Source organism: Porites lutea, chromosome 2 (assembly GCF_958299795.1).
Source record: "Porites lutea chromosome 2, jaPorLute2.1, whole genome shotgun sequence".
Classification (NCBI taxonomy): domain Eukaryota; kingdom Metazoa; phylum Cnidaria; class Anthozoa; order Scleractinia; family Poritidae; genus Porites; species Porites lutea.
This window is the reverse complement of record NC_133202.1, coordinates 14,384,432-14,411,598: the sequence shown is the minus strand read 5'-3', so window position 1 is coordinate 14,411,598 and position 27,167 is coordinate 14,384,432. Positions and strand designations below refer to the sequence as shown.

The window sequence follows — 27,167 nt, the reverse complement described above, 5'->3', positions numbered from 1 at the left end:
AACGTCCCCAGCGGCGAAGAGCGTGGAGAAACGGATGTTTTCGCAGGCTACGTATATCACAGGCGGCAAGCTGACTCAGAGAAACTAGCCGGCATTGGTTTAGTTTGTAATGTCTGAGCTGATTCAATTCTCATCTGCCTCCATCTTTCGACACCTGCAAGCCTTACCCTACCCCCGACGCTGTACACACGAAAGCTGTGAACAGCACTCCGAGTCACGGAGGGAGTGAGGCGAAAGCTGTGTTTGTTTCCCAAACACTTTATGCTGTGTTTTAGTTTTCGGTTTGTTCTAGGAAATGTCTGAGAATCGTTTCAAAGTGTCGAAGACCGATCCTGATGGAACTAAAGAGCCAAAGGAAACTTACAGACGAGTCAATCTGTCAACGGATATTGAAGTAAATATCATCGAGCCATGTATGTGACACTTTTTTTTTGTGAAATGTTAACCACGTGCGATCAAAATATCTCTCATATTTTGTCACACTTCAGTTGTTCAGTGGATTTTTGTCAGACTGGCATTCTGCTGTTGTTTTTCACTGGTTTAAGACGACAGTTTGAAAAGAAAATTGTTAAATTGGAGTGGACTTCACATTGTTTTTTCTCGTGCTGGTAGTGTACGCGTATAAGGTTTCCTACGAATTTTTTATCCTGCAGCGCCGGAGAGATTAGGAAACAAGAGCTTCAAAGAGGTTTTGGTTCCCGGGAACGCGGGAAATCTAGCATTATATGAGGTATTTTAAAACTTTGTTGATATTGTCAATTAAATCTTGAGAGTTTTCTGGTTTAGAGCGTCTTTAACTTCATTACGCAAGTACACTGTTCATTTTATAATACTTTCGATCTCTCTTTTGTGCAGGATGAAATTCAAAGACGACCGAGGATTTCGACGCTGCTCGAGAGTTTATCAAGATACGAAGCTGTGGCTCCTACTCAAGAAGACGATGAAGAAGGAGCTGAAGCAAAAACTGCGACAGCCTCTCAGGTAAAAATGAAAAATAAAAAGCCCATATTACTTTGAACAAAGCGGAGTCTAGTGATCACTTTGTGTACATTTCGGTCAAGATTATGCAAATTGTTCTTTGAAAATGGCGTAAATAATAGATAAGGTTAAAAGTTCACGACGCGGCGTAGGATTAAATATAAACTAAATTCGCTTACATTAAAGTAAATAAACATTCCCGTCAAAATATTTCAATGAAGTCTGAGGGTCGCAGCGAGAGCGTTCTCATTAAGTAAATTTGTAATTAAACAAATAAGTTTAAATGAGCTTCTTCTAAACTAAAGCTCTGTTTTGTCTATATGACAATTGAAGGTGTCTACACTAACAATCGCAAACAGTTTTATTCGTGTTCCTTCCTCAGTCGATCATGCTTTGTAGAAACATTGCCTTTGCTTCTCTCAATAAATCATTTAAATTAGAATCTTGAACACTTTCATATTTTTTGAGAAAAATATTGTAAATTGGTAAGGTGTTAGCCTGTGTACAGACGTCCCCCCTCCCTCAGCAAAAATCGTGGGAGGAGACGTCTGTGAATCGCCGACGATAATCGTGTTCCCGTTTCCCCGGAATGTTGGGGACAGCCTCTGATTGGTTGTAATGTGAATGCCATGACGCAAATAGTTTCCGGTGTTGTGATCGGTGAATGAACCTCAGAATAGATTCCCCGAGGACAAGCTCAGCCTTTGTGGATATTTGTTTACCGGTATTTGTATTTCGGCTTTCTCGTAAAGGCATGAGAAGTTAAGACCACCGATGTTTGCTGCACCGGTTGCGGATGCTTCTGTCTGTACTGGTCGGTATTGTAAATAAAATAGAAGGCATACAAAATCCAACGTTAAGAGCCAAGGCAGGTCAAGCTTACCCCAAAAAGATTCTATTACTGAATTGATTATTTGAAAAAATGAATCCGTTAGTCGTTCCCGTAACTAGTGTCAAATTTAAATCGGCATTCCTCTATGCTGAATGTAGCCTGAATTTCATCCGATTACTTCGAGTCGTTATTACTCCCTCAGTTGTTGAGAGGAGAAAACGACTCGAAGCAATCTAATGAATTTCAGGCTATGCCGAATGAGGAGTGAATATTTTGAGAGAACTTCTCTGCATTTGGTCAGATTGAAAATCTTTGAATGGATTAAATGTCTTAGAAGACATTTACATCAAATTCAGGGAAACTGAGCTGGTAGAAATTTCGTAACTGAATCGCGTGTGAATTCACGGCTCATTACGCATGCAAGAATGCCCACAGAGATGAATCTGAAATCTACAACTACCAACGGTTGAACTTTCGAATAATAAGTAGGATCTTAGGAGGTACGCTTGACCTGGCTTCACTGTAATCAGAGATCTTATATCTGGATTTTTGGGTGGACATTGCGTGAAGATGTTCGGCTAGCCTGTGCACAGACGCCATGCAAAGCTATTTTTCGACCTACATGTGCCTTTTCAACTGTCAGCGAAAGAACAAAAAAATAATTTATGCAAATGTTTACCGGAACACGATTAACGACGGCGATTCACAGACGTCTCCTCTCCCGATTTTTTTCCTGAGGGAGGGGGGACGTCTGTACACAGGCTAGTAAGGTGTTTTTCATAATTTAAAATAAAGTGATGGAAAAATCCTCTTCTGTTAAACTCAAACAATGCAGCATTGCTTCGATATTATGCTGAATTTAAGCATTGTTAGTTAAGTAAGTGCAAGAAATATTTTGAGTTTTCCCTTTTTGGCATCTGCCAAAAATTTTGTGGCCCCTTAATGGGAGTGGCCCTCTCGTACAAGAGGTCTTACTACATGGTATAGTGCTTGGAAAAGCACTTGACTTTGTATTTTTGTGTCTAAGATAGGGATCTTTTACAACAGGTCCCTGTGGAAGGGGGTGTACATATGTCCCTGGTCTGCATTTCAAAACCTGTTGTTTTTTTATATTTTATAGTGTTGTTTAGATTCTCTCTGAGTTTTGTCACTGTTACAATTTCAGCTGATGTTTGTATTGTTTGTTGCCATTTCGTCTGCCTTGTGTTGCTGTCGCAGTAGCATGTCACTTGTCAGAATTTTACCATTAGCGAGGTTGTTGCAAATGAAAGTTCCAATGCTTATAAATTAATTTATGCAATGAATAAATAAATTTATCAGAGAAAAATTTTAATAAGTTCGTTATTAAGCTACAGGTGTTAGATAATATGAAACCAAACAAGAACTTAAAACATAGCAGAAGTTTTATTCTCAGGCTACTAAAAATAAATTGTTAATAATTTTTGTGCTTTACTTTTTGACTATAGCCAGCCAAAATGGGTACGCTTATGGGTGTGTACCTTCCTACAATCCAGAACATCTTTGGTGTAATCCTGTTTATACGTTTATCATGGATAGTGGGGGTCGCAGGAATACTACAAGCTTTCTTAATAGTTTTCATCTGCTGTTGTTGTGTAAGTGAATCACTCTAAGGCCAGAAAACAAGATTCTCCCAATTCAGTGTATAATCATACTTGTAAGTAAACAAATCAGACCCAGCTACGTGGTTGCCTGCTTTTGTTAATCACTCATACTATTACCATTAGGATTGGACTCCACTCAGTCCTTAATTGCCATTTCAAATTTTACTTGAAAATGGGTTTACGCTGTCTAAGTCTGCTCCTTAAAATCTCTTTATGGTTGCTAAAATTGTAGGAAACTAAAGAAAAAAAGCTCTAAACCTTGCATTATTCAGGTGCTGAGCATTAAGTTCTTGTGTAAACGCTAAGATTTCCTAGTTGCCCAATTGACGAAAATAAGTTGCCAAGGGCCACCCACTAGTAGCACTGCAGCAAAGCTCTGTTCTTTGTTTTCTTTTCCCTGCTCATTGTTGATACAGAAAGGGGGTAGCTATAGATGAGGGGTTAGGTGGGGGCAATATACCTGCTGACTTCTGCTAAGTCAATTGTGTGAGATTTTTGTCTCGTCAAAACTGGAATTTTTGATAATGTTCCAGTGACTTCTGAGGATTTCCAATGGTTTTTGAAAGGCTTCTGAAGCATGCCGGCAATGTCCACAGATGTCCAGGCAATCTTTGAGCTTTTCCGAAGCTATTTAAAAGGCAACAATTTTAGCTTGTTGTGATACAACTCAGGGACCCAAAGTCAACATTAAGGACCTTTTTGGAATAATTTTGGGATATTGAATTTAAGTTTGGTTACTAACATGCATTAATTAAAGAACAATTTGTCTGGATTTGTGAGTAAGGCATGATAAATAATTATCGCCTTGATGCGCAAGGTCAATCAGTTTTGTTTGTCAAGGATAACTTTGTCTGCTAACTTGTGCAGATCAGTGAAGAGATCTTTCAAACCATACCAGAATGAGCACAATTCAGTCAAGGACACCAGACAAAAAGGCAAAAAAACCATAATGTAGCATTGACCTAAAAAACACCATAGAAAAAAGCCAAAAATGCATGTAACATTGACCTGAAAATTTCTACGAAAATCTTGTTCCACTACCTTCCTATCTTTCCGTTTATTTAATCCTAAGATCCTAAAAGCTTTCCGAAAAACTTTTCCCACCAAACTGAAGCCTACTAAATGCCCAGCGAGAGAAAAAAAAATGAGGCAAGAAAAGCGGAAAAGAGGGGAGGAGAGAACGGGAAAAGTAAAAGTCGAGAAATTTTCCTTTCTGCGCATGCCCAAACTTTGCAAGCTAATATATGGCATCTGGATTAGAAGGCCACAAAGTGTACGACTTTGTGGCAAGTTTTAGCTCTTTACAGCACCACAGTGACCAGAAACCCTCAAATAGCTTCAAAACGCATTTTTTGGCAAAATCTCCATTGGTGAATGGGTTAATATGAAAGCTAAATTTTGATGGCTAATTAAATGAATTTTTTTTTTAATGATTGTATCCCCTATTGAAGTGTCAATGTGGGTTGTAGACTGTAGTCCAGTTGAAGAAAAAATTTTAACTTTATTTTCTGTTTTTCTCCTTGATTTTAGACAATGTTGACTGCCATTTCCATGAGTGCCATTGCCACCAATGGAGTGGTTCCAGGTGCTAATTTGCTTTCCCTCCCTAATTTTGCAACAAACAAGCACACTGAAGGCCATTTTCTATATATTGCCTGCGGAATGTGATCCTTCCTCTTAAGGGACACAATGTTCTTAACTTGACTAGCTTACTGATAAAGCAAACTGAATTAATTTTAATGAGTGGAAACTACATTGTGTATTTGCATTGGGAGATGAGTGAGATTTGGGAAACTGTACACATCTAGATATGCCCCTGCTTTATAATTGACTCTCGTAGTGAAATTGTTGATTAATAGACCTGTGTAATCACTCATTGTAACTCCATTTTTGTGATTGTCTTAGGTGGAGGTGCCTATTTTATGATTTCACGAGCTCTTGGCCCTGAGTTTGGAGGAGCTGTAGGGCTTCTGTTTTATCTTGGAACTACATTTGCTTCTTCTATGTACATACTAGGTGCTATTGAGATACTTCTGGTAAGTAGTGCTGTCAGGGTTTTCTGGTTTGACTTCTTGTCTTTTATAGACCTATTACCAGTATAAACCTTCAAGAGACGCTTCCACGTCTGTGCTCTTAAGCTCCAATAGACTTATCCGGCTAACTCAATGTTGTACCCAATTGAAAACCTTAGAGAATAAACGTTTTGTTTCAGGAATTTCCATATCATTTAAATGTGAATGTGAATACAATATACAAAGAATCTTAATCCCAGGAGATTTGAATTGGGTACAACATGGAGTTAGCCGAATAGGTCTATCCTGGGAATTTAACTAGGTTGTCCAGCATTTTTTGGAAAACTAAGATTTTTTGCCACCCAATAGTAAAAGTGTATGATATCTATGGTTAGAATGGTGGGGGGTGGGAGTTGGGAAAGGATACTTGCTAGTAATAGGCTGATGGGGATGCGCTAATGGTTGGGGTCACATGACTGGATTGACTTGATGTGGTTACATATTTGTCAATAGAGTTACTAGAATGGGGTCACATATTTTTTGGATTCTGGGAGTAGCGATTCAAAAAATGTTGCGGTTCATTTCAGGTTGATCTAGTTAAATAAGGCTCTGTAAGGTAGATGCATAAACAGAAAGCAAATTACATTTGCCCAAAAGTGACTAAGATGGGGTCTATAATTAGCTACAGAATAGACCTTAATTAAGGTTGGGGTTCTGAGAGGTCTGTGACACCCCACTGGGTTTGAGGGATGCTTTGCTAACTGACTGGAAAAAAAGTTCAAAGAACTAACTTGGTGAAGTTCAGATCCAGCCGTCTTGAAATCAACTCAGTGAGTCATGTAGGAGTACTGACATTTGCTTAACCCAGCCACTTTAGTGTATGTTCCTGTATGTGTACTTCCAAAACGACCAGAACTCCGTGGTAAAGGTCCATGGAGGGAGTTTTTACTTTTAGCCTAAGAATCTTTGTTTGTTGTTTTATCGATATTCTTTTTTTTTTTCAGACATACATGGCACCGTCAATGTCTTTATTTGGAGATGTAAGATCAGGAGGTGGAGCCACATCACCTGTAATGCTAAATAACATGCGTGTTTATGGCTCCATTCTCCTTGTTTTACTGGCCGGAGTGGTTTTTATTGGAGTCAAGTATGTCAACAAGTGTGCATCTCTTTTTCTGGCCTGTGTTTTGTTCTCGATTCTGGCCATTTATCTTGGGTTCTTTTCAGCTCAAGCACGAGAAATGCCAAGGTAATTCTAACAAAGCATTACATTATTATTTGTTCCAAATTTATTAGAGGAACCTTTTTTTCTTGGCTGGGCTGACAGACTTAGATGTTCTTGGCAAATTATTCTCTTTGCTGTTCAAATACAACTTTGTTTCTATGCATAAAATAAGTATTTATTGCTTTGGGGCGAAAATTTGATCATCTAGTTTGCTCTTAAAGTGAGGGACAAAAGTGATGAGACGCTTCCGTAAAATGCCCCTTTTTGGCGTAGTGGACATACCCATCCTCTTCCCCTGTCTACCCAACCCCTTCCCCCCAAAATCGATGTGTATTTTGGATCCTCAAGTCTTTCTTTTACTTCAGACAACATTGATTCGGGGGGTGACGGGATTTATGCTGTTTAAAAGGAATGAAATAGTAAATGAATTAAATTTTTGATAAAAGCACCCGTTTTAAACAAGTGTGTCAATTGCTTTTGTCCCTGATTGTAGAAATCAGTGTCATTTTAACACATTTACAAGTGTTCTGTTAATTTCTAAGTTCTACGACCCGACTCTGGATCGATCCCAAAGTGTGACCATTGATTCAAAATGATCGCTTTATGATTAATGCTTTCCTTATTTGATGCTATTTAATAACACAGTTTGCATGAGAATATAGTTTATTTAGTTTCTCTTCAAAAACAAAAATATATAGCTACACAAGAGTGTACAAGGCAAGAGCATACAATAAAAAAAGGTTACAGTAGTCATAAAATACATTGAAAGATAAAAAGATAATAATCGTTGTGATCCCCACTGACTCCATTAATTCTTTCATTTCTCTCTTCTTCCTAGAATTTGCTTGTTAGGTTCCAAGTTGTTAGCCAGTACCAGTTATCATGAATGTTCAAGAAATGACACATTGCTCAGTCAGGCTTATGGAAATGATGAACAGTTCTGGCAAAACAATCCACTGTCTTACGTGAATGGAGTGCCCGGAATCACCAGTGATTCTTTTGTGGGTGAGTACCTTACAAAAATAAACTGTGTCGTCAAAAGGGGTTCAGAAATTAAAGAGAACGTAACCTGCAAGGACTGCAGACTTATTAGGGACCTTATGAAACTACGACGGCGACGGCGACGGTAACGTTTAAAGCGCAATGGTTTCTACGAGCAAACAACAACTCTGCACGTGCTACCTGCTTGTTCGTTCATTTCTTTGCCGTCCCTGCACAACTACGATGTGAAATGAACAAATTTTGAGTTGACTTGAGAAAGGAGCGGCGATGAACGCGCTCCCCTCTCTTCAGTTCCAACCAAACTTCCCTACTGTAAAGTAACTGAGTGACTTGACATAAGGGAGAAAAAGTTTCAAAGGATGTGTAGTCTATTTTTCAGCGACGTTTTCATTGGCGTCGCCGTTGTTGGATCGTAAGGTCCCTATTATTTACTGGCGTGAACCCAAGGGGAGGGGCGGGGGAGAATACTCAAGACAGTTTATACGGCAAGGCTCCTTCCCAAGGTCCAACCCCTTTCCCTAAGGCTTTTATCCGTTTATACCAATTTTGACAGAAAATGTACCCCTTTCGTATATGAACTGTAATAACAAAACAGCAAAGAATAAAGACTCGAGTATTCCCGATATTTCTAACGGACAAGCCGTTCTTCTTCGAGGTACAGTTCATTGGTCTCTGTTAAAACTGCAAGATTTGGACTATCATAACTATAAAAGTCCCTTTACTCAGGGATTGCAAATTTTATTGATGAGTGGAGTCACTGTGACTTCCGCTTCACAAATTTTGGAGTCATTTTGGAAAATTTGGAGTCAAGTATCACAACGAAAAAAGCCATTTTCAGACTTTACAGCACGTGGTCCTGGCATAAATAACTATCGTGATGGATACACGGTGTAGCTGTGGGGGTCCACTGACCTAGAAAGCTCAAATCCATGATGGCGGTCATCGAGTAAACTTTGATCGTAATTTACCCTCTTCCTGTTTTGTCGTGCAGTATCATTCTTTAATTTTGATGATTTAATTAAGGTTTACAACTTTTACAATTAACGTAAATTGCATTTGTTGCGAAAAAGGTAGGGACAAAACTGTGTTTGTTGCAGAAAATTTTTGGAGTCGAAGTGGCTCCCTGTTTGTTACCGAAAATTTCTGAAGTCGAAGTGACTCCCTCCGTAACCGCTGTGGAGTCATCTGAACAATTTTGGCGTAAAATACGCCAAATTTGGCGTATTTGCGAACCCTGCTTTACTATACCCCCTATTGACAAATGGTACCCCTTTCACATACCTTGTTTAGGACCATTATAGGGGGCACTCACTTGGGGCATAAAGAACATTATTCTCACGTTTTACAATTTTGCTGACCCTCTGTATAAAACACTTACTTTCAGGCAAGGTCTGATGAGGCATTTTTTTAAAACTATTTTTGTCATTAGGGAGCCCTAGATTTGAGGACGAGAACGAGAACGAGTACGAGATTTAACTTAAAGTTTTTGCGTGTGTTCTTAAAAAAGGAGACACCCCGGAAAGCTTCATATTACTTTTTTTTCCCGATAGCAAAATGATAAAACTGTTTATTTTTGATAACTTGTTCCCACTATGCATTCTCGCTAAAATTGCAGTAGAATGACGACGGCTACCACATTTTCCCGCCAAAATGAGGCTGGTTCAGGCGTGAGCAATACTCCGATTGAGAGAATCTCCTACTCGTAGTCGTCCTTGTCTCAGAATCTAAAGCTCTCTATTGGCTATGTCCAAACCCCTATATACCTGGCAGTCAATACATTGTTGGCATTAATTAAACAAGAACGTGAACCTTCAAATTAGTGCGGATTGTCATAGTAATGTATCTGGGGCTCAATCAAAGATGTTGTTTGTGTAAAAGAGACTCATTCTGTGAGTGAATTGAGATGGCAAGTTTCTCGTTATTACCTTGAAGTTGTTTTGGGTTCATGGGTGGCCATTTAGTATATGCAGAGAGTAAATTTCAAGGATTTAGGATAGATGGAAAAAGGGGAGAGAGGAAAGAAGTAAATTGTATGCAAAAGAGGAAGTCGAGAACTTTGAATTAATTCACTTCTGCAGTAGTCTAGTCATACCCATGGTGTTTTGCTGCTGGAGTTCAGGTGACCCAAATATTACTAGAATTGAAAAGAGCATGCCTGGTCAGATCAGAGATCAGTAACTGGCCAAGTTTAAGACTTATGACATTTACAAATGAGTTTTAATGAAGATGTAACTGTTGCCTATGCCCCCTAAAAAAAAAACAAACAAAACAAAAACAACAACAAAAACATTTTTCCTCCCAATTAATTATTGCGGCCATTTTGCTAACCTTTGCATGCTCGTTTCTGAATTCGAGATTTTATTCAATGATATCTGAAAACCGGAAGTTGAGATGAATAAAAAATTATGACTTAACTGCAATTGACCTGTTGCAATAAAATTTCACTCTTTGTCACAGAAAAAAACGAAATGTTGTGTCCATTTTTTTGTGATCAGTTCATAATAATTCATTTGCATTGCTTGTAGATAACTGGAACAGCAAGTATCTAAAAAAAGACGAGGTTTCCCCTGGAGTAGAGGCTGGTTCATATGAAGGAGAAGTGAGGTCTGATGTCACAACCTCATTCTTTATTCTCTTGGCAATTTTCTTCCCTTCTGTTACTGGTAGGTAATTGCGCAATTTTAAGTCACCCAAACGTTTTGTACAGTGTCTACCTCCAGGATTATTGATTTTTACAGTAATGGAGCGATTTCACATGTATAACTTGAGTGCAATTTTGGCAGATTTATTTAACGATTTATTGGAAGTTTCTCCGTGTTGCGGACGAGTGCAGTCACCAAATGACGTAACACAAAAAGTTGAAAAGACACTCATCAATACCAACATCACAACACAAAAGCGAATCACAATGGTTTCCGCAACAGCAATAAAGACCCGATTTATCTAACGGCACCTTCAAAATTTCCTCTTGTCTTTGTTGTCTAGTGCAATTTGGGCCAGTTGTAGGCTCGTTTTCAGGAGGTGAAAGTTTTGTGGCAGTAGAGAGGAGAAGTGTGACGTCACGTTACCGTGGTAGCAAAATTTTTGGATGACAACAAAAGGGAGCTTAGGCAACAACGACGGCGACGGCAACGAGAACGGCAAAAAAAGCAATAAGTCTATATTAGTAACACAACAACTTTGCACGTGCATCGCGCTTTTTGCATATTTTTTAGCCATCGTTGCATGACTGCGACATGAAACGTCCTAATTTCACGCGCCCGCTTTACGGAGTAAGAGAACACAACGCAAAAAGTTTCTTTTTCGCTTTCCAAACTCAGGTACGGTGTGTTCGGATTCAATCCAGAAAATTTCGCTAATATTTGACAAAATCGATGAAGTTTGAAACAGTGCGAATTTACTTTTTTAAGTGAATTTTTGGTTTGTTGTCATCCAAAAATTTTGCTACCATGGCAACGTGACGTAATGACTTCTCCTTTCTATTGCATGCGAGCTAAATTCCTAACTTGCAACTTTCAGCCTAGCCAGTTTCTTACTCGCGGTTTTTTACCGTGTACACTTACATATACATGTATGATTTTGTTGTTCTAAAGGGATAATGGCAGGCTCAAATAGATCTGGTGACTTAAGAGACGCACAGCAGTCTATTCCCAAGGGAACAATAGCGGCAATTGCAACCACTTCTGTGGTCTGTATCCTTTTATGTTCTTGTTAAAGACAGTACTGTTTGTTCTAAGAAATTATCGGGAGTGGCGAAGGTTTCTTAACTTTCAGACCAGCTGAACCCAAAGGACTAGCAAGAGTTATTGTTGTGCTTGTGAGGTGATTGTTTCTCATATCCCTTGGGCACTGCGATCCAGAATACTTGTGTTTTATTATGATCTTCTACGTTAAGAACTTCATGTACTTCTAAAGAAATCGTGATCTCAAAGGTCTCTACCTAAAAAATCAAAAACTACTGTTGCACAAAGTTGTGAACGTAACCTAAATCCAAGCAGCAAAGGGTGAATAGTCATTTAACCATAGGAGAAAGTCTCCCATCTAAAACTACCTTAACTCTGAGAATCTTATGATTATTACTATAACCCTCCCCTTGGTGGTTAATACTTCACCAGTAACTTTCCCTGGAGATGCGTATGCATATCCGCAGTTTGCGTGATAACATATCTTATAACTTAATTTGTTGATGACTCATACTCAGTCTGTAAACCTTTCTGGCCTGTTGGATGTTACACATACCTTAACAAAGGTTCAGATCTCACATCAGTGCTGCTGTTTGGTGCAACAGTTAATGGAGACCTGCTAAGAGACAAGTACGTACGACGCTCTGCACTTCAAGTTCTGGCCCGGATTTAAAATAATCCAGATTTTTGCACAACAAAATACTAAAAATAAAGACAATCTTTTGTAGATTTGGTCGCAGTATTGGCAGTGTCCTGGTTGTGGCTGAGATTGCCTGGCCTCCTACAAAATGGGTGATTCTTATAGGTTCACTTTTGTCTACTGTGGGTGCAGGGATGCAGAGTTTAACTGGGTGAGTATTATGACGTTGGTTATTTATGCTACTGTAGTAACAAGGGTATGGGTCACTGGCCGTTTCGCTACAAAGACATTTCGCTGCTGATTAAAGTTGTTTCGCTGCAAAGACTTTTGCATCAGTTCGGAAAATATATATGCGAAAAGGCAATATTATTGAAAATGTATATGCTCAAGTTATTGATACCCTTGACGTATTTCAAACTTAGTGGCTTTTGAAAGAGCCGTTAGTTCCGCGTTACTCTTAATGCAAGACATCAAATTTGTCAATTCTGAGACTTGAGGATTTCCTAGACGTGGCTTGATGTGTGAGTTTGCAATCATTTTTTATTGCCCGTCAATGGGATCGCGTAGTTTCGTAGTCTTGCAGGTGTTGTGATCGGCACTAAATGATTCAATAAAAAAATTGAAGAGATACTTAACCAGACTTACAATCACACGACAACCCAGTGGCTTCAATCTCATGGTGTTTACATGAAGGGACACTAAATGTTCCTCAAAGTAACGGTATTTCGGGCGGGCTTCTAGTAATTACTTGCAGTGTATGTAGTGCTTATAGTTGTATTATCAGGTTGCGTTCGTTACCATAATTGTATGTTTTGAAGGGAGCTTAAGCAAACACGACAATTACGGCAACGAGAACTAAAAAAAACACTGAAAAACAAACAAACTAACTATTGGATCATTATGAACAAAACAACAGCTGTGCACGTGCATCACACTTTTTGTTTTATTAATTATCAGTCAAGTCAACCAGACGCGGACTAAGACGTGAACTTCTTAATGCGATGTTCTTTAAGGAGGAAATGAACACTCGACGAAGAATTTTCCTTTCTCTATTTTAACTTTTACGAAATCAACTGCTGGGAAATTCGCCTACATTTGACAAATTGAGGGAGGCTAAAGTTTGAGTGAACATAAATACACTTTTTGCCCTCGTCGTCGTAGTTGCTTAAGTTCCCTTTTGTGTCATTAGGGTTTAAAAAGATGTTTCAGGTTTTTAACCTTTTATTTCGGCACTAATTTTACAGGGCACCACGTCTGCTGCAGGCCATAGCTAGAGATAATTTGATTCCGTTTCTGAACATATTCAGTTATGGCTCCAAGTCTGGGGAACCCACTCGAGCCTTGATGCTTACAGCATGTATTGCCGAGATTGGAATATTGATTGCCAACTTGGACTCAGTCGCGCCTATCATAACCATGTGAGTTTTTCTCTTTATTCCTTCCTCTATTCGCTACTTTGAGGTTGCGTGGGGGACCGGGTCGAGATGGTTGTCAGAGTGCATTGTGGGTCTGTTTTGGGGGACGAATTTGCCGTCATGTTGAAAATGCGTCCTCCAAAACAGTCTCACAATGCACTTTGACAACCATTTCGACCCGGTTTCCTACTCACAACATGGTTGTGAAAGTGCATTGTGGGACTGTTTTGGGGGACGAATTTGCCGTCATGTTGAAAATGCGTCCCCCAAAACCGTCCCACAATGCACTTTCACAACCATCTCTACCTGGACTCCTGCGCACATGGTTGTGAAAGTGCATTGTGGGACTGTTTTTGGGGACGAATTTGCCGCCAAGTTGAAAATGCTTCCCCCAAAACCGTCCCACAATGCACTTTAACAACCTCGAACCCGGTCTCCCGGGCAACCTCAAATCAGCCTCGGTTCCCACGACGAATGGAATGCAGAAAACCCCCTCCATTACACAAGATTTGAACCTCACAAATAGACAGTGAACGTCACATTTAAGTTGAGAATTTCTTAGAGTAGAAATAAGCAGACAAAAACTGTCCAGAACATTTCTTATGGATGAAACAGGCGTGAGACTACTTATTTTTGAGTAGAAGTAATAAAAAAGGGAAAACTTGGTCATGTGGTACGAATTACCGTAAACGTGAATCTTAATCTCTCTGATGTCGGACAAAAAGGGCGGGAACATGTTCGAAAGCAGAGGAAGACTGGGGAGAGTAAACGTTGCAGTGGCGTCAACAGGCCATTTTCCTGATGACAACATTTGACTGCGACTATCAGAATTTATTTCGTTTTCGTTTTTAATTTAAATTTGTCAATTCCGCTGAGGTTTAGAAAGCAATAGCCCTAATTTGCGCAAGAGAATAACAAATTGAGGATTCTGGTAGTTGTAGTAAAATGACGTCATCGTCGAGAAGGCACAACCTGGGGGAACTCTTTTGTTTTACGTCGATAACTCGTGACAGTAATAACTGATAAACTTGAGGTCGACGGTGCGCTCATTTTATCCCCCTCTCTCCATCAATGCTCTGTTTTATTGGTATTTAAAGCTAGTTAAATCTACACAGAAAGGAGAGAAGTTGAAACAAGGATGTCATGTCAAGGGGAATCGAACTCGGGACCTCGCGCACCGAAGGCCGCGCAAGTTAGCTATAATCATCTCATATCCAACAAGTGCGAGTGGAATAATTGTTTAATTAAAAACGCCAACAAAATATCGAGAATTCTTCCCGACTTTATTTGTAAAAATAACCGATTTTCAGCTTGTTTTTAATTTTGAGCAGATGCGTACTGTTACCATATTTGGGGAGCATGGTACACTGGCTCATATAACATGATGGCGAAGCCAACCAGAGCTCTAGAATTGCATTATCCAATGATTCAGTTTTTAATAATTCCTAGTATTTTTGAGCAGTTGTCATGGGAGGCGTCCATTAGACAGGGGGTGTTTACTAGAGAGGGGTGTCCAATACAAATTTAGCATTGTAGGGGTGGACGTTTATTAGATAAGAGGCCTTTATTTCAAGAGTGGGCGTCTATTAGATCATTTACAGTAATGGTAGCCGCTGCCCTTTTTGTAGTGGTCTAAAACCAACAGTAACTTATGCCATAACTGAATTAGTTTTTTTGTAGGAGATTTTAATCACCTGGGCCCAGTTGTGCGAAGGCCGATTAGGGCAAACCCAGGGTTAAATTTTAACCCGGGTCTCTCTTTCATTTCATCTCTTTTTAGAGTACCCAATCATCAAATTGTCAGTGACAAAAAGAATTGAACTGAATTTGCTTTTTAAGCTTTCATATCTGAATTCAAATTTCGAACTAACCCTGGGTTATCTTAACCCAGCTTTAAACAACTCGGCCTTGACATTTATTATAAACTAGTACTCCCGCATGAACTTGATGACTGTATTCTGCTTTTAACAGGTTCTTTTTGATGTGCTATGGGTTTGTCAATTTGGCCTGCGTGCTGCAGTCTTTGCTACGAACACCCAACTGGAGACCGCGATTCAAGTATTATCACTGGTAAGTTGAATTGATCTTAGAATGGAATAATAGCTATGTGTGCGATAAAGGAGTCGTAAACAGGCCTACGTATGCTATACTAAAAACACCAAGTTGACCCCCTTTGGAGACGAGGTGCCAAGCAATACCTCCACTGGTTACAGCTGTTTTACAACTGTTTATACCATAGTTAGAACTCGCCTCTATGTAACAGCGCAGCGAAACACAACAATAAACTGAAGCACTGGTATTAATCCCATTGTGGGCGAAAATGTATTTGCCGAGATAGCTACCTCTCAATGACAATAATATTTAACAAACAGAGAACAATTTTCCATGGTCTGTACTCTTATAGTCCATGGAAATGACGTTGAAATGTTCAAATCTTAAGTGGAACCACGAGCCGTAGGCGACTGGTCTCACTGCAAAGTTTCATATAGTTCATAGGGGGCCATCAGCTTATCAGTTCCTATTGTAACTGTCAAATGTTACCCTCTAAATAAAGTCTCCACTCCACTCCACGGTTTTATTACAGTATATCTTTGTCTTTACCAGGTTCACGTCATTCCTAGGCATGTGCCTGTGTTTAGCTCTTATGTTTATCTCCAGCTGGTATTATGCTTTGGTTGCTATGATTATAGCTGCTGCTATTTACAAGTACATCGAATTTCAAGGGTAAGAACTTCTTTTAGCACTGTGTCACCTTTTGAGCCATTCTAAGACCATTTCCGAGCAGCCACAAGCCTTAGTTTTAAAGTGAAGGTGTGTGCAAAGTCTTTGATATACGAAATTCAAAATTATTTTTTCTTCTTTGGTAAGGAGAACTCATTTCGACAATAAGGGTGTTGAAATTACCCCATTTTGAAAGTGGTGGGGCCAACCTTCACCTGTTCCAAACAAGGTTTGTGATTGGCTGGGAAAACAATAGGGATGGTGAGTCAGCATAACAATGCCCCTATCCCTGCTAGGTAGTGCAGGTTATAGAGACCAATGAAATAAGAGGTTTAGATGGGTGCAAGTCAACCAAAGTGATGGTTTTGCGCTTGGGCTTTAATCTATTAGGGAGCTTAAGCAACGACAACGGCGACGGCTAAGAAAACGTCACTTAAAAAGTGAAGTCGTGCTGCCTCAAACTTTATCGTGCTTATTCCATCTCACTTAATTGTTCAAACGTTGGTAAATTTCTTTGGAGTGTAATTCTAAAGGATTGTATCAAAGATCAGGAAAAGAAAAAGAAAATTGTTGTTTTGTGTTCCCGTCCTTGAAAAAATGTGAAATTAGGCTCTTTCACCTTGTGGTAGTGCAACGACGGCTAAGAAATGTATTAAAAAAGCGTAAAGCACGTGCAAAGTTGTTATTTTGCCGTTCTCGTTGCCGTGGTTGCTTAAGCTCCCTATTAGTGACTTTAAGATCCAACTACGCGGACGGCAACGAGAACGTCGAAAAAACAATAGGTTTTATATTAAGCAGAACAACAACTTTGCACGTGCATCACGCTTTCTGTACATTTCTTTGCAAGTTTTTGCACGACTACGACGCGTTTTATGGACTACGTATTAAAACAAGCATCGACGAAATTTTATTTCTTTTCCTGAACTTGGGTATGGTCCCTGGGAATTCAATTCCTGGAGGGTTGGCTACATTTGACAAAGTAAGTGGGCAGAAAAAAGTGACGTTCTCGTTGCCGTCAAGTCGTTGAATCTCAAAGTGTTTATTACAGTGAAACCTGTATTAAGCGGACACCCTCGGGAATGCTGTAGTGTCCGCTTAATACAGGGTGTCCGCCTAATGCAGTTTTCGATAGATAACGTCATATGAGGTGTCAAATGCCACTCAATTGAACAGTGGAAACGTCTACAATACTCCCAGAGACTATGACGATATACGTTTGCATAACCAATTGATCATAGTACCATAAACATAGATTTCAACTCAAATTTGAAGAAATCAGATGAGTGAAACAAGCTCTATACAAACAAAACGAAATAGAAAACAATACAGTACGGTGAAACTAATAAAATAAGTTCGTCAAGTCAAGTTTTTAAATGTAAAAATATAAAAAAATGTGAGTGGCGATTCGAGGCAATCTTTCGCATTTCCGGTGTCTGGCATGTTGGGTGGTGGAATTTGATTACAAGTGTCCGTTTAATACAGGTTGGCAACAATAGAAATGACCATTTCAGGTACTTTTTAGGTGTCCGCTTCCGCTTAATAGAGGTGTCCGCTTAATAAAGGTTTCATTTAAAGTAAATAAGGAAAATAAAGTTTGGGACTTCGGCTACTGTCCGCTTAATAGAGGGTGTCCGCTTAATACAGGTTTCACTGTATATGGCTGAATTCGCGACCGGGCAAGGTGAAGCAAATCCTGCTTTCTGATTTGCTACCCGAGAGGGCAAGATTGGCCCATCTCGGGATTTCCCGCGTTGGTCCCGCAAGAAAAAGTTCTCTTATTGGCCATATAATGTATCCTTAATTGACTAACTTGTACGATTAAGATGGCTTTGACTGGCCTCGGTCTTTTGTTTTTTTGCGTTTTTTTATTGACCTCGAGTTCGTCTCGGTCTATAAAAACGCGAGCATGTTATTGTAGCAAACCTGGAAAATTTAATAAAGTGCATGATTTTGAATCCTTTGCTATTTGCAGCGCAAAGATCGAGTGGGGAGACGGATTTAGAGGACTGGCTCTGAGTGCTGCCAGATACAGTCTACTGAGGCTGGAGGAAGGTCCACCCCACACTAAGAACTGGAGGTTCGTAACAGTTTTTAGTAATATCCAACTAGTGGTCTATTATCAATGCTGCGTTCTGATTGGTTGAGATACTACTAGGCTATATGTTATATGTTTTTGGCGGCAAAAAGGGATTAAAGTCCAGCTTTAACTAGCTAAATTTTTTTTATTCTCGATATTTTTGACCAACTAGTTGGATTTTACTAAAACCATTATTCCTCCCGCCCTCATGGCCTCTGAGTGAATAGCCCATTCGGCCTTCGGCCTCATGAACTATTGACTCAGAGCACATTCGGGCTCGAGAAATAGTTGTTAAATAACTCACCCACCTAACAATATACACTTAATGTCAGGTGCCGAGGGAAACAGTTAGTTTTGTTTTCCCTAGAGTCCTGATGTTTCGCTAGACGAATTAATAAATACTTTCTGGGTTAATTTCTTGAATTTCGACTCTACATCACTCGCTGATAACCGTGAGTTAACGGAGCTGCGTTGTATTTTAAGAACTATAAAAATAATGAAACAAACATCTAACGAACACAAAAATACAACAGAACTTGGTTAGAAGATGAACAAAACTGAAGAAGATTTCAACGAATTGCATGCATTGTTTAAACTGTTCAGCTTTTAAGCTAACAGTATTTCAGCGGGGACCCCTGTTGTTTGTTATTTCGAAGGAGATACGTGTTTCTCACCAAGCTGTTATTTTTTCATTTGGAAGAAAATTCTTCGCTGTCGTTGATTATCATTGTTAGTCATTAGGCACGAAAAAAGGAAACAAAAACAAGCAACAACAACAAAATGGACTAAGCGGCCGTGACAGAATCCTTTAAAGGCAAACGAAATGTCTAGGTTTTCCCACCGGCTGTAATCGCCTGTAAAGAACAATGGAAAATGTAGACCTAAACACACTGTGGTGTTTTTATTGTGTCTTTGCAGACCTCAGATTCTTGTTCTGTGTGCCTTGAAAAAGAACTATGAACCAGAGTCAAGGCGCTTGTTGAGCCTGGCTAGTCAACTAAAACATGGTTAGTATTTTTCTCCGGATTGTTATTTCTTTTTTTCTTGTTTGGTTGGTAATTTTTTTTTTCTGTGCGCAAATAATTTTCAACTATTAGCTGGACCAACAACTAGGGTATGGGGTGCTACCAGAGTCAAATGAAAAATGAAACCAAACTTCCAAAATTACAGTTTGCCGGTGAAATTATAGGAAACGAATGGCACTATCAAGACATTTTGGTGAAGAATCGTTATTTCAATGGTCACTCCAATGATTTTATCCACAGGGTCAAAAGTTAGAACTAAATACTAAATGAATAGTATCATGTGAAATTGCTGCGAAACAGGTTTCATAATACAATACAATACTTTATTCAAGAGATAAAAAAAATATATATATATATCTCCTCTCGAAAAGGGATATCTAGAGGTTTTGAATGGTCACATCCCAGGAATGAAAAAGTTAGAACTTGTTACTAATTAAACAGTACCATATAACAGTACTGCTGAAGAGGTTTCATTTTGAAAGGTCACACCAAAGGACTTCATCCACAGACGCAAAAGTTGGAACTGCGAATTAAATGAATAGCCCCATGTGAAAACATTGCTGAAGAGGTTTCATTTGAATGGTAACACCATAGGGTTTTCATCCCCTGACTCAAAGGAGAAGTCACATACTAACAGGGAACAATCTTGCTTTGCAGGGCGTGGTCTTACTATAGTAGGCTCCATTTTGGAAGGAGATTTTAACGAAAGGGCTGAAGATGTAGCTTTAGCTAAAGAGGTAAAGGACAACTGTAAGTTTAGTTTAGCCGCTGCGCTGGTCGCGAATAATAACCGCAGTGATAAGTTCCAATCAATTTTGATGATACCTCTGAGGTCAGCCACAGCGGTTGTTTTTGAGGTACTCTTAAGTTTAAGCTTTTAATATGCATTTGGCTCTAGGCAGGTTTAGCTCGCCAGGGTAGAATACTATTTGAAAGAAATCAAATGTTTAAAATGTTTTTGTGGTACATTATTTCCCTTCAATGTATTCCTTTTAGTTTCAACACAAGGAGCCAGTAATTACAACGTTATAATGGACTAAGTTTTTACATTTGTCCAACCCTCACAACTAAACATTATTGTAGTTGCTGTCACTGTGCTACATGTAACAGCTGCAAAAAAGGCTTATATAGTCTAGAAAACAGTGGCTTCGTGCATGTGTATGGTATGTCTTAGCCATGACCGTGGTTCATGTTTAATCTTACAGGTGTTAAAAGACTGCATGAAGGAAGAAAAAGTTAAAGGATTTATGAAGGTCTTAGTAGCCTCAACAGCTGCAGAGGGAATATCATTTTTGTGAGTCTTTATATTTTTTGTAGCTTATTGATTGAAGTGCAGGCCCTGTGGCTGGATTTATCACTGCCCAGTGGATAAGCATGCATATCACTGCGCTTTTCACAAACATGCGAACTATAAAGTTCAAAAGCTGCCTTCATAATTGCGTTTTTCGCTGCCGTCAATCATAATTACGATCACAAGTAACGAACCTGGAAACACGGAAACACACAAAACGGATCAAAATCCACCAATTGCAAATCAAAAACCATGACCTTTTGAACCCGTTGAAAGAAAGTTTTAAGATGATTGACGGCAGCGAAAAACGTTATGCCTTAATCTTTAACAATGGAACGTTTAGAAAAATGTCAACAATAGAAATAAAAATATATTAAGTCACATTGCGCAAACATCGATCCAAAAATATTTTTTCATATGCGCATTACATACATTTCTGGTACAAATTCTGTTTATACAAAAAAAGGTCCGAGATAAGCGACAATTCTAGCACGTAGTAATACGCAAGCTTAGCAGTTGAGAAGTAGACCCCGCTTAAATAACCCGAGTCAGGTCGTTAAACTCCTTTAGTATACAAGGAGGATCTGGTGTTTGGTATAGAGAAGGAGATAGAGGGGGAATCACTGTTGGTTGATAGTTGATGTAATCTCGACTCCATGAATTCTTTTTAACCCTCACTATTGTTTTAGAGCCCAGAGTTCGGGTCTCGGAGGCCTGGAACCTAACACATTGATGATCAACTGGCCTGAGAATTGGCGGGAAACAGAACAATGGAGAAGTTTTGTTCGTAAGTGAAGAATTGTACTGACTCATACCCTTAAGGGCCCGTTTACATGGAGGTTGGGGACCCCAGATAGGTGAGGTAAAATGTGGCGGCTCACCCCACCTGTCATGTAAAAGTGATAAAATTGAAATTAGAGATTATATAGACAGGCGGGTTACCCCACCTAAGCGGGTTACCTCACCTACCTGGGTTCCCTCACCTCCATGTAAACATGCCCTAAGAACTAGCCCATGTAACGGGAGGAATAGACCTCTTTAACTTGTATATTTTGTTTTCCTAATAGAGGTCCCATTATGCGTAGTTATGCTCGTGAGTAAGACGAAGTTTGAAAAAAAATCTTCTCTAGAGTATTATCACATGACCTGTATTGGGAAAGCAAAACATACAAGCTAAAGAGGTCTATTGGGATTATTCGGGTGAGGGTTTTTACCTGTCTGCCAGAAAACCCCGATACGAAAAATATTCCATTATTTGTATGTTTGACCTTTTCTTTCCGACACGAAAGGCTATCCGGTAAAGTACGAATAGTAGCGGCACAAAACTGGAAAGAGTCGTTCACACACATCGAACATCGTGCTGAAGCAGTTGGCCAAGAGGGTTTGGTAAACTGAATACCAGTCCTCGCTCCTGAATATTTACTTCCGTCTCAGTGGATTTCAGTCCTAGCTCCTAATTTTCACTTCCGCCACGGTCCGAATACCTGTTCACCCTGCGCCAAACTGTGGCACAGAACCTATCCGAAATGTGACTCTCCACTTTAGAGATCGGCGCAGTACAGCTTCGCTCCGTCACAGAAATCGCGCCAAAATCACTGTTCTTATGTGTGAATAGAAGCCCTATCTGGTATGATTTTCGTGCCCTCGCAAGAGCTATCATGTGTAATGAGAACTTTATTTTCCTCCTTTTTATTTCTTGTCAGATACCATCCGCTGCATTTCCAAAGGTCAGGAGGCGCTGCTCGTGGCGCGTAAGATAGACGCGTTTCCAAGCAACACAGATCGCTTAGAAGGCAATGTGGACGTTTGGTGGATCGTACATGATGGCGGCCTCATGATTCTACTACTTTTCCTTCTAAAACAGCATAAAGTTTGGAAGAAGTGCAACCTCAGAATATTCACAGTGGCTCGTATCCTGATGATACTGATGCTAGAAATTAATAAAGTAGTAGAGTTGTTTAGATTTGAGAACGAGGACGAGATTTAACTTGTTTTCTTGTTTTCAGAGCCATCACTGTGAAGTCTTCTTTACTTGGGTTTTCGTCTTTCACTGTGTAAACACGGTGAACACAAGACTGATACCCGTTAAACCTACTAGATTAAATAATAATAATAATAATAATAATAATAATAATAATAATAATAATAATAATAAACTGAAGTTAAATAATAGATTAATAATAGTAGTAATAATAATGATAATTAAATTAGTAACAAGTTTGAAGAGGGTTGACGCTTTGTTTGCAGTAACCTCTCCCTTCGTGTGGCTCTGTAACAAATAAAACGCGCTGGTTACGTTTAAGAGCAACACTAGTCGTATTTAAATCTGAGTTTCTCTTGACTAAGCTGAAAACAGAGCTCGAAGACAACAGTATTCAAATGAAGAAAGACCTGGAGTCCTTCATGTACCAGCTTAGGATCAAAGCTGAAGTGGAAGTTATCGAAATGGTGAGTGGTATATCTTCAGACGCGTCGTCCGGATAAAACAAGCAAATTAGGAACACGTAGACGTTCTTCGAGGGTGTGAAACGCAGACAGGCAAGCGCGGGAAATCGCGGCATGGCAGACAGGCGACCTCGTTCCCAGGCTCTCTATTCTTTCCATCCGGGCGCTACGAAGCTGTTAAAAGGAGTTTTCTTTATCTATGGAAACTATAGATGAATGACCCAAACAATGTCTCTAGCCCTTAAATTAACCTTCGACCCTTTCTGCCTCAAGTCCTGCTCCCTGGAGCGAGAGAGAAACGGGAAGAAGAGATTGAGAGAAAGTTTGCAATTTGTTTTCGTTTTATGCGATTGGTTTTGAACTTTTCGCGATGGTTTTTTGCCAGTCTTAAAGTTTTGAAAGGTGCAATCTACTAAAAACTACTGACCTTAAAAGACAGGAAACGGGACAAAGTTTTCCAAGATTTCGAAACAATGACATCCGGAAGTTACTTCGAGCCGGCAAGCAAGTCATGAGTAGTTTTCATTTAATCAGTTGATTTATAAAGCAGTGCGAATGTGGTTAATCCGTCGTAATCAAAGTGTTTGTAAAAGCTCCTTTTCTTTTCCTCTTAAATGATTTCAGATGGACCAAGATATCTCAGAATACACTTATGAACGCACGCTGTTAATGGAACAGAGACACCAGATGCTAAAAGAAATGCAACTGTCGAGAAAAGAAAGCAGACGGGAAATACAAGACGTCGTAGAACATTCTTACAGAAGACGGTCACTCTCCCGCCGAAGGTCTCAGTCCGATCACAAATATGATACGAAAGCGGATTACACGAGTAATCCCGACGATGGCTCGACAATTCCCGACCCGAATGCACCCGACAAGCGCAGTCAAAGTGCCGACAAGAACCGTGTAATGAGTGGTTCAGGAGAGTCTGATGTTGATCATAGTAAGGCGAACGATGGGTACACTACCCCTACTAAGAACGAAGTTACGATGCGTAGCATCAAAGGAGATGAACTTGTAGATAAAAACTCGCACAGTAGTAAAATAACAGAGGACAGTATTGATGCAGGTACAGTCTGCGGCAGAAGCAGAGTTGATGGACAAGAAAGCGGGTTGAGAGGAACGCCGTAAGTATTTCGTATTCTCTGTTCTAACTCGTAAGCACTATGCGGCGATTTTGTCTTCCCCGGTAGAGTATACCGTATTTTCTCGAATAAGCGCCCGGGGGCTTATTTCAAATTTCAGCTTAAAGGATGGGTGCTTATTCGTTTATTCGAGGGGCACTTATTACGTTTTCCTTGGAACGAACTAGAGAATTGTATAGTTGTTCCTGGGAAGTTACGGCATTTATCAAAAGCGCGGCATTAGGGCTATAATTTGAAGAAGAGAGAACATACGTGAGAAACGCTGCAAGTACACGGATGTAGAAATAAAGAAACTATTCTCCTTTACTGATTCCGCTGTAGACGAAGCCTTTAAAATTAAAATAAATTGGCAATATAAGCTGTATTTCTTGTATTCCTACTATTTGAAAAAAAAAATAGGGGGAGGGGGTGCTTATAATTATTTGATAATATGGCCTTGGAGTGAGCGCTCATTTGAGGGAGGGTGCTTATCATAGCGTGGGTGCTCATTCGTGGAAATATGGTATATGGCGAAAAGATTCCATGTTGCTGTTTGTCGAGTAATGGAGACTGCTAAATACTTTCAATAAATCTCTTTACGGTTGTTTGTTTGTATGTCATTAGAAAGGAGAAGAACCTTCGACGCATGAATACAGCTGTGAAGTTAAATCAGCTTGTGAAAGACAGATCAAAAGGAACTCAGCTGCTCGTCATCAATCTCCCAGGACCTCCATCAGACGAGAACGATTGGCAACACTGTATCCTTTTCAATCCCTTGGTGGTAACGGTTAGTGAAACATCTTAATGAGTCACTTGCGATAGTGAGGGAAGATGAGTTATTCCTTCAACAGACTAAAACTAACTTTCCATGGGATGGAGGGGAGGTGATCGTAAATACTTTTCCTATTTAATTCTCGGGGAAAGTGTTCGACCGGCCACGCTCCACCTTAAACTCATGGGGTGGAGGGCTGTCTGGTTTACTCTAAGAGACTTTTAATCATCTTTTTATTTCCCTGCGTAAGACGCAGTAGTATGTGAACTGGCCCGTGAATCGGGTCCTGGAGAGGGAGAATTCAGGAGAGATAAAAGGGGCGGACAGGCTCCCTTGCTCCTCCCCCCTCCCTTTCATGCCTTTTCTTCTCTCCTCTCCTGCCCTATTGGACACTAGAGAACTTTTTGACCGTAAAAAAACAAAACAAAACAAAAAGCAGCTCCCACGTGCTTTTTGTAAACATTGGTCACTGGTTCTTATTCACACGTTAGCAACTGTAAATATACCACTTCCCTCTGTTTTAGTAAAAGGTGTATCCGCCTTAGATCAATAGAGCTCTTATTAATCTCTTTCCCAAATCCCCTCTTCGTCCGTAGGCTTGGATATGGAAGATGTCCCTTCCGCCTAACCGTTGTAGAATTAGGTACGAAATTGTTTATAAAAAGAGCGCAGCGTGCATTGTTACAATGTCTTACCGTCTTATGGAATGATAACCCTTACCTTGACTGAAAATCAAAGGGAATTTATACGTCAATTTGTCTTAGTTTTCATTCTTGACTCGAAACAACAGATATGGAGTTCTTGGACGAGCTAACGGAAGGACTGGATCGAGTATTAATGGTGCGAGGAGGGGGGCGGGAAGTCATAACAATTTACTCATGACGTCATCTAAATCTTCCTTGGTTCGAGAGGGTCACCATGGGAGAAATTGTTTTCGTCGCTTATGTTTATGTATATAAAGAAGCTGAAGGATCAAAGGTTATTTATTTTTGCTTAAGTTTACCGGCGTAATACGTCGATTTGCAGTGATTTATCACGTCCATGAACTGTTTTTACAGGCATTTAAATTCCATACTTATATATTAAGTGATTAACGAGAATAAAAAGGTTAAACGTTGCGATATCATCAGTTTCCTCGTTCGCGTCCTTTCTTACCTCACCAAACTCTTCTTATTCAGGTCTCTTCTCTTCTAAGTTCTTTCACGTATTCACGATAAGTTATTAATATAAATTACGGAAGAAATAGATCACAAAAGCAGCGACGCACGTTACTTAAGGTGTTTGGATACAGTTTCTCAGAGGCCATACCGATATTTTTCAATCGCCTTAAAACTAGTTTTTACCTTTTCCGATCGCTATAAAATTTTCACCAGTAATTGGCTATGGATTGAAATTTGTGAAAATGTAGTTTTAAGTAAAATCGATATTACTATGACAACAGTAAACAAAAAACTTTGAAATTGATAAAAGCCGAATTTTGTGTGATCTAGACCTGCTGCTGAAAGTCCAACACTAGGAACTTAAAGTTTGGTGTTTAGCAAACAATCTCCGTAAGAAGTAAAAAATTCTGTATGTTTGAATTCGAATAAAACGAAAATATATTTCAAACCTTAAATTTTCAATAGCCGTGATAGGTTATGTAATAAAAACGTTATAAATGACTCAAATTATTCTTACGTAGCGTACGAATGATGCTTAATATCATGTTTTGATACTAGGAAATTTTGGTGTACTTTCGTTCATGCGATCTTGAAAACTAACCCATTTTCTCACCATCTGTATAAGTGCAACTTCATTCAGAATTTGGACTTTTAGCGCTTTCTTGTATATCTTCGAAACGACTCGAACGAATTTTTTTCAAATCTATTCACATAATCTTCATAATGTATATAAAGATGTCCGAAAGTCTCATTAAGATTGATTCACTGCAACACCTTGAAATTTCAAGACAAACCTGTCCTACCAACCGTTCAAAAATCTGCGTTACAACATTCACTGTTTTGACGTTATGCTAATTTTTCCAGAATAATGCGCACTATACATACCTCCATGACTAGTACATCTTAGTTTGAATTTATCGCATCTTTTGAATGTAAAATATTGGCAATACTCACACTGAAATGTACTAGTCATGGATATATGTATTGTCCGCATTAATTTGGAAAAATTACCATAACGTCAAAACAGTGAATGTTGGAGCGCAGATTTTTGACGGGTTCGTCGGATAGGTTTGTCTTGAAATTTCAAGGTGTTACAGTGAATCAATCTTAATGAAAGTTTTGGACATTTTTATATACATTATG

The 27,167-nt window shown here is 39.4% G+C and overlaps 1 protein-coding gene across 1 annotated transcript; it reads left to right on the top strand.

Annotated features, from left to right (window-relative positions):
- Positions 1–232: 232 nt before the first annotated feature.
- LOC140927810 (solute carrier family 12 member 4-like) lies at positions 233–26,112 on the top strand. Its single transcript, XM_073377495.1, has 25 exons — positions 233–413; positions 654–730; positions 856–981; positions 3,277–3,423; positions 4,963–5,017; positions 5,338–5,468; positions 6,449–6,693; positions 7,508–7,674; positions 10,197–10,334; positions 11,265–11,363; positions 11,927–11,984; positions 12,083–12,205; positions 13,239–13,412; positions 15,381–15,479; positions 16,014–16,133; positions 18,103–18,207; positions 19,126–19,214; positions 19,890–19,969; positions 20,438–20,526; positions 21,213–21,310; positions 22,227–22,433; positions 22,880–22,971; positions 23,593–24,095; positions 24,717–24,850; positions 25,655–26,112. The coding sequence occupies exons 1-25, from the start codon at positions 296–298 to the stop codon at positions 25,744–25,746; spliced, it is 3,366 nt and encodes a 1,121-aa protein (XP_073233596.1). The 5' UTR covers positions 233–295; the 3' UTR covers positions 25,747–26,112.
- Positions 26,113–27,167: the final 1,055 nt, after the last annotated feature.

Bases quoted from the DNA above. Each gene is read 5' to 3' on its own strand.
- LOC140927810 (XM_073377495.1), top strand. From the start codon at position 296: ATGTCTGAGAATCGTTTCAAAGTGTCGAAGACCGATCCTGATGGAACT. The intron at 3,424-4,962 runs GTAAGTGAATCA...CCTTGATTTTAG, and splicing joins TTTTCATCTGCTGTTGTTGT to ACAATGTTGACTGCCATTTC. The intron at 11,985-12,082 runs GTACGTACGACG...AATCTTTTGTAG, and splicing joins GGAGACCTGCTAAGAGACAA to ATTTGGTCGCAGTATTGGCA.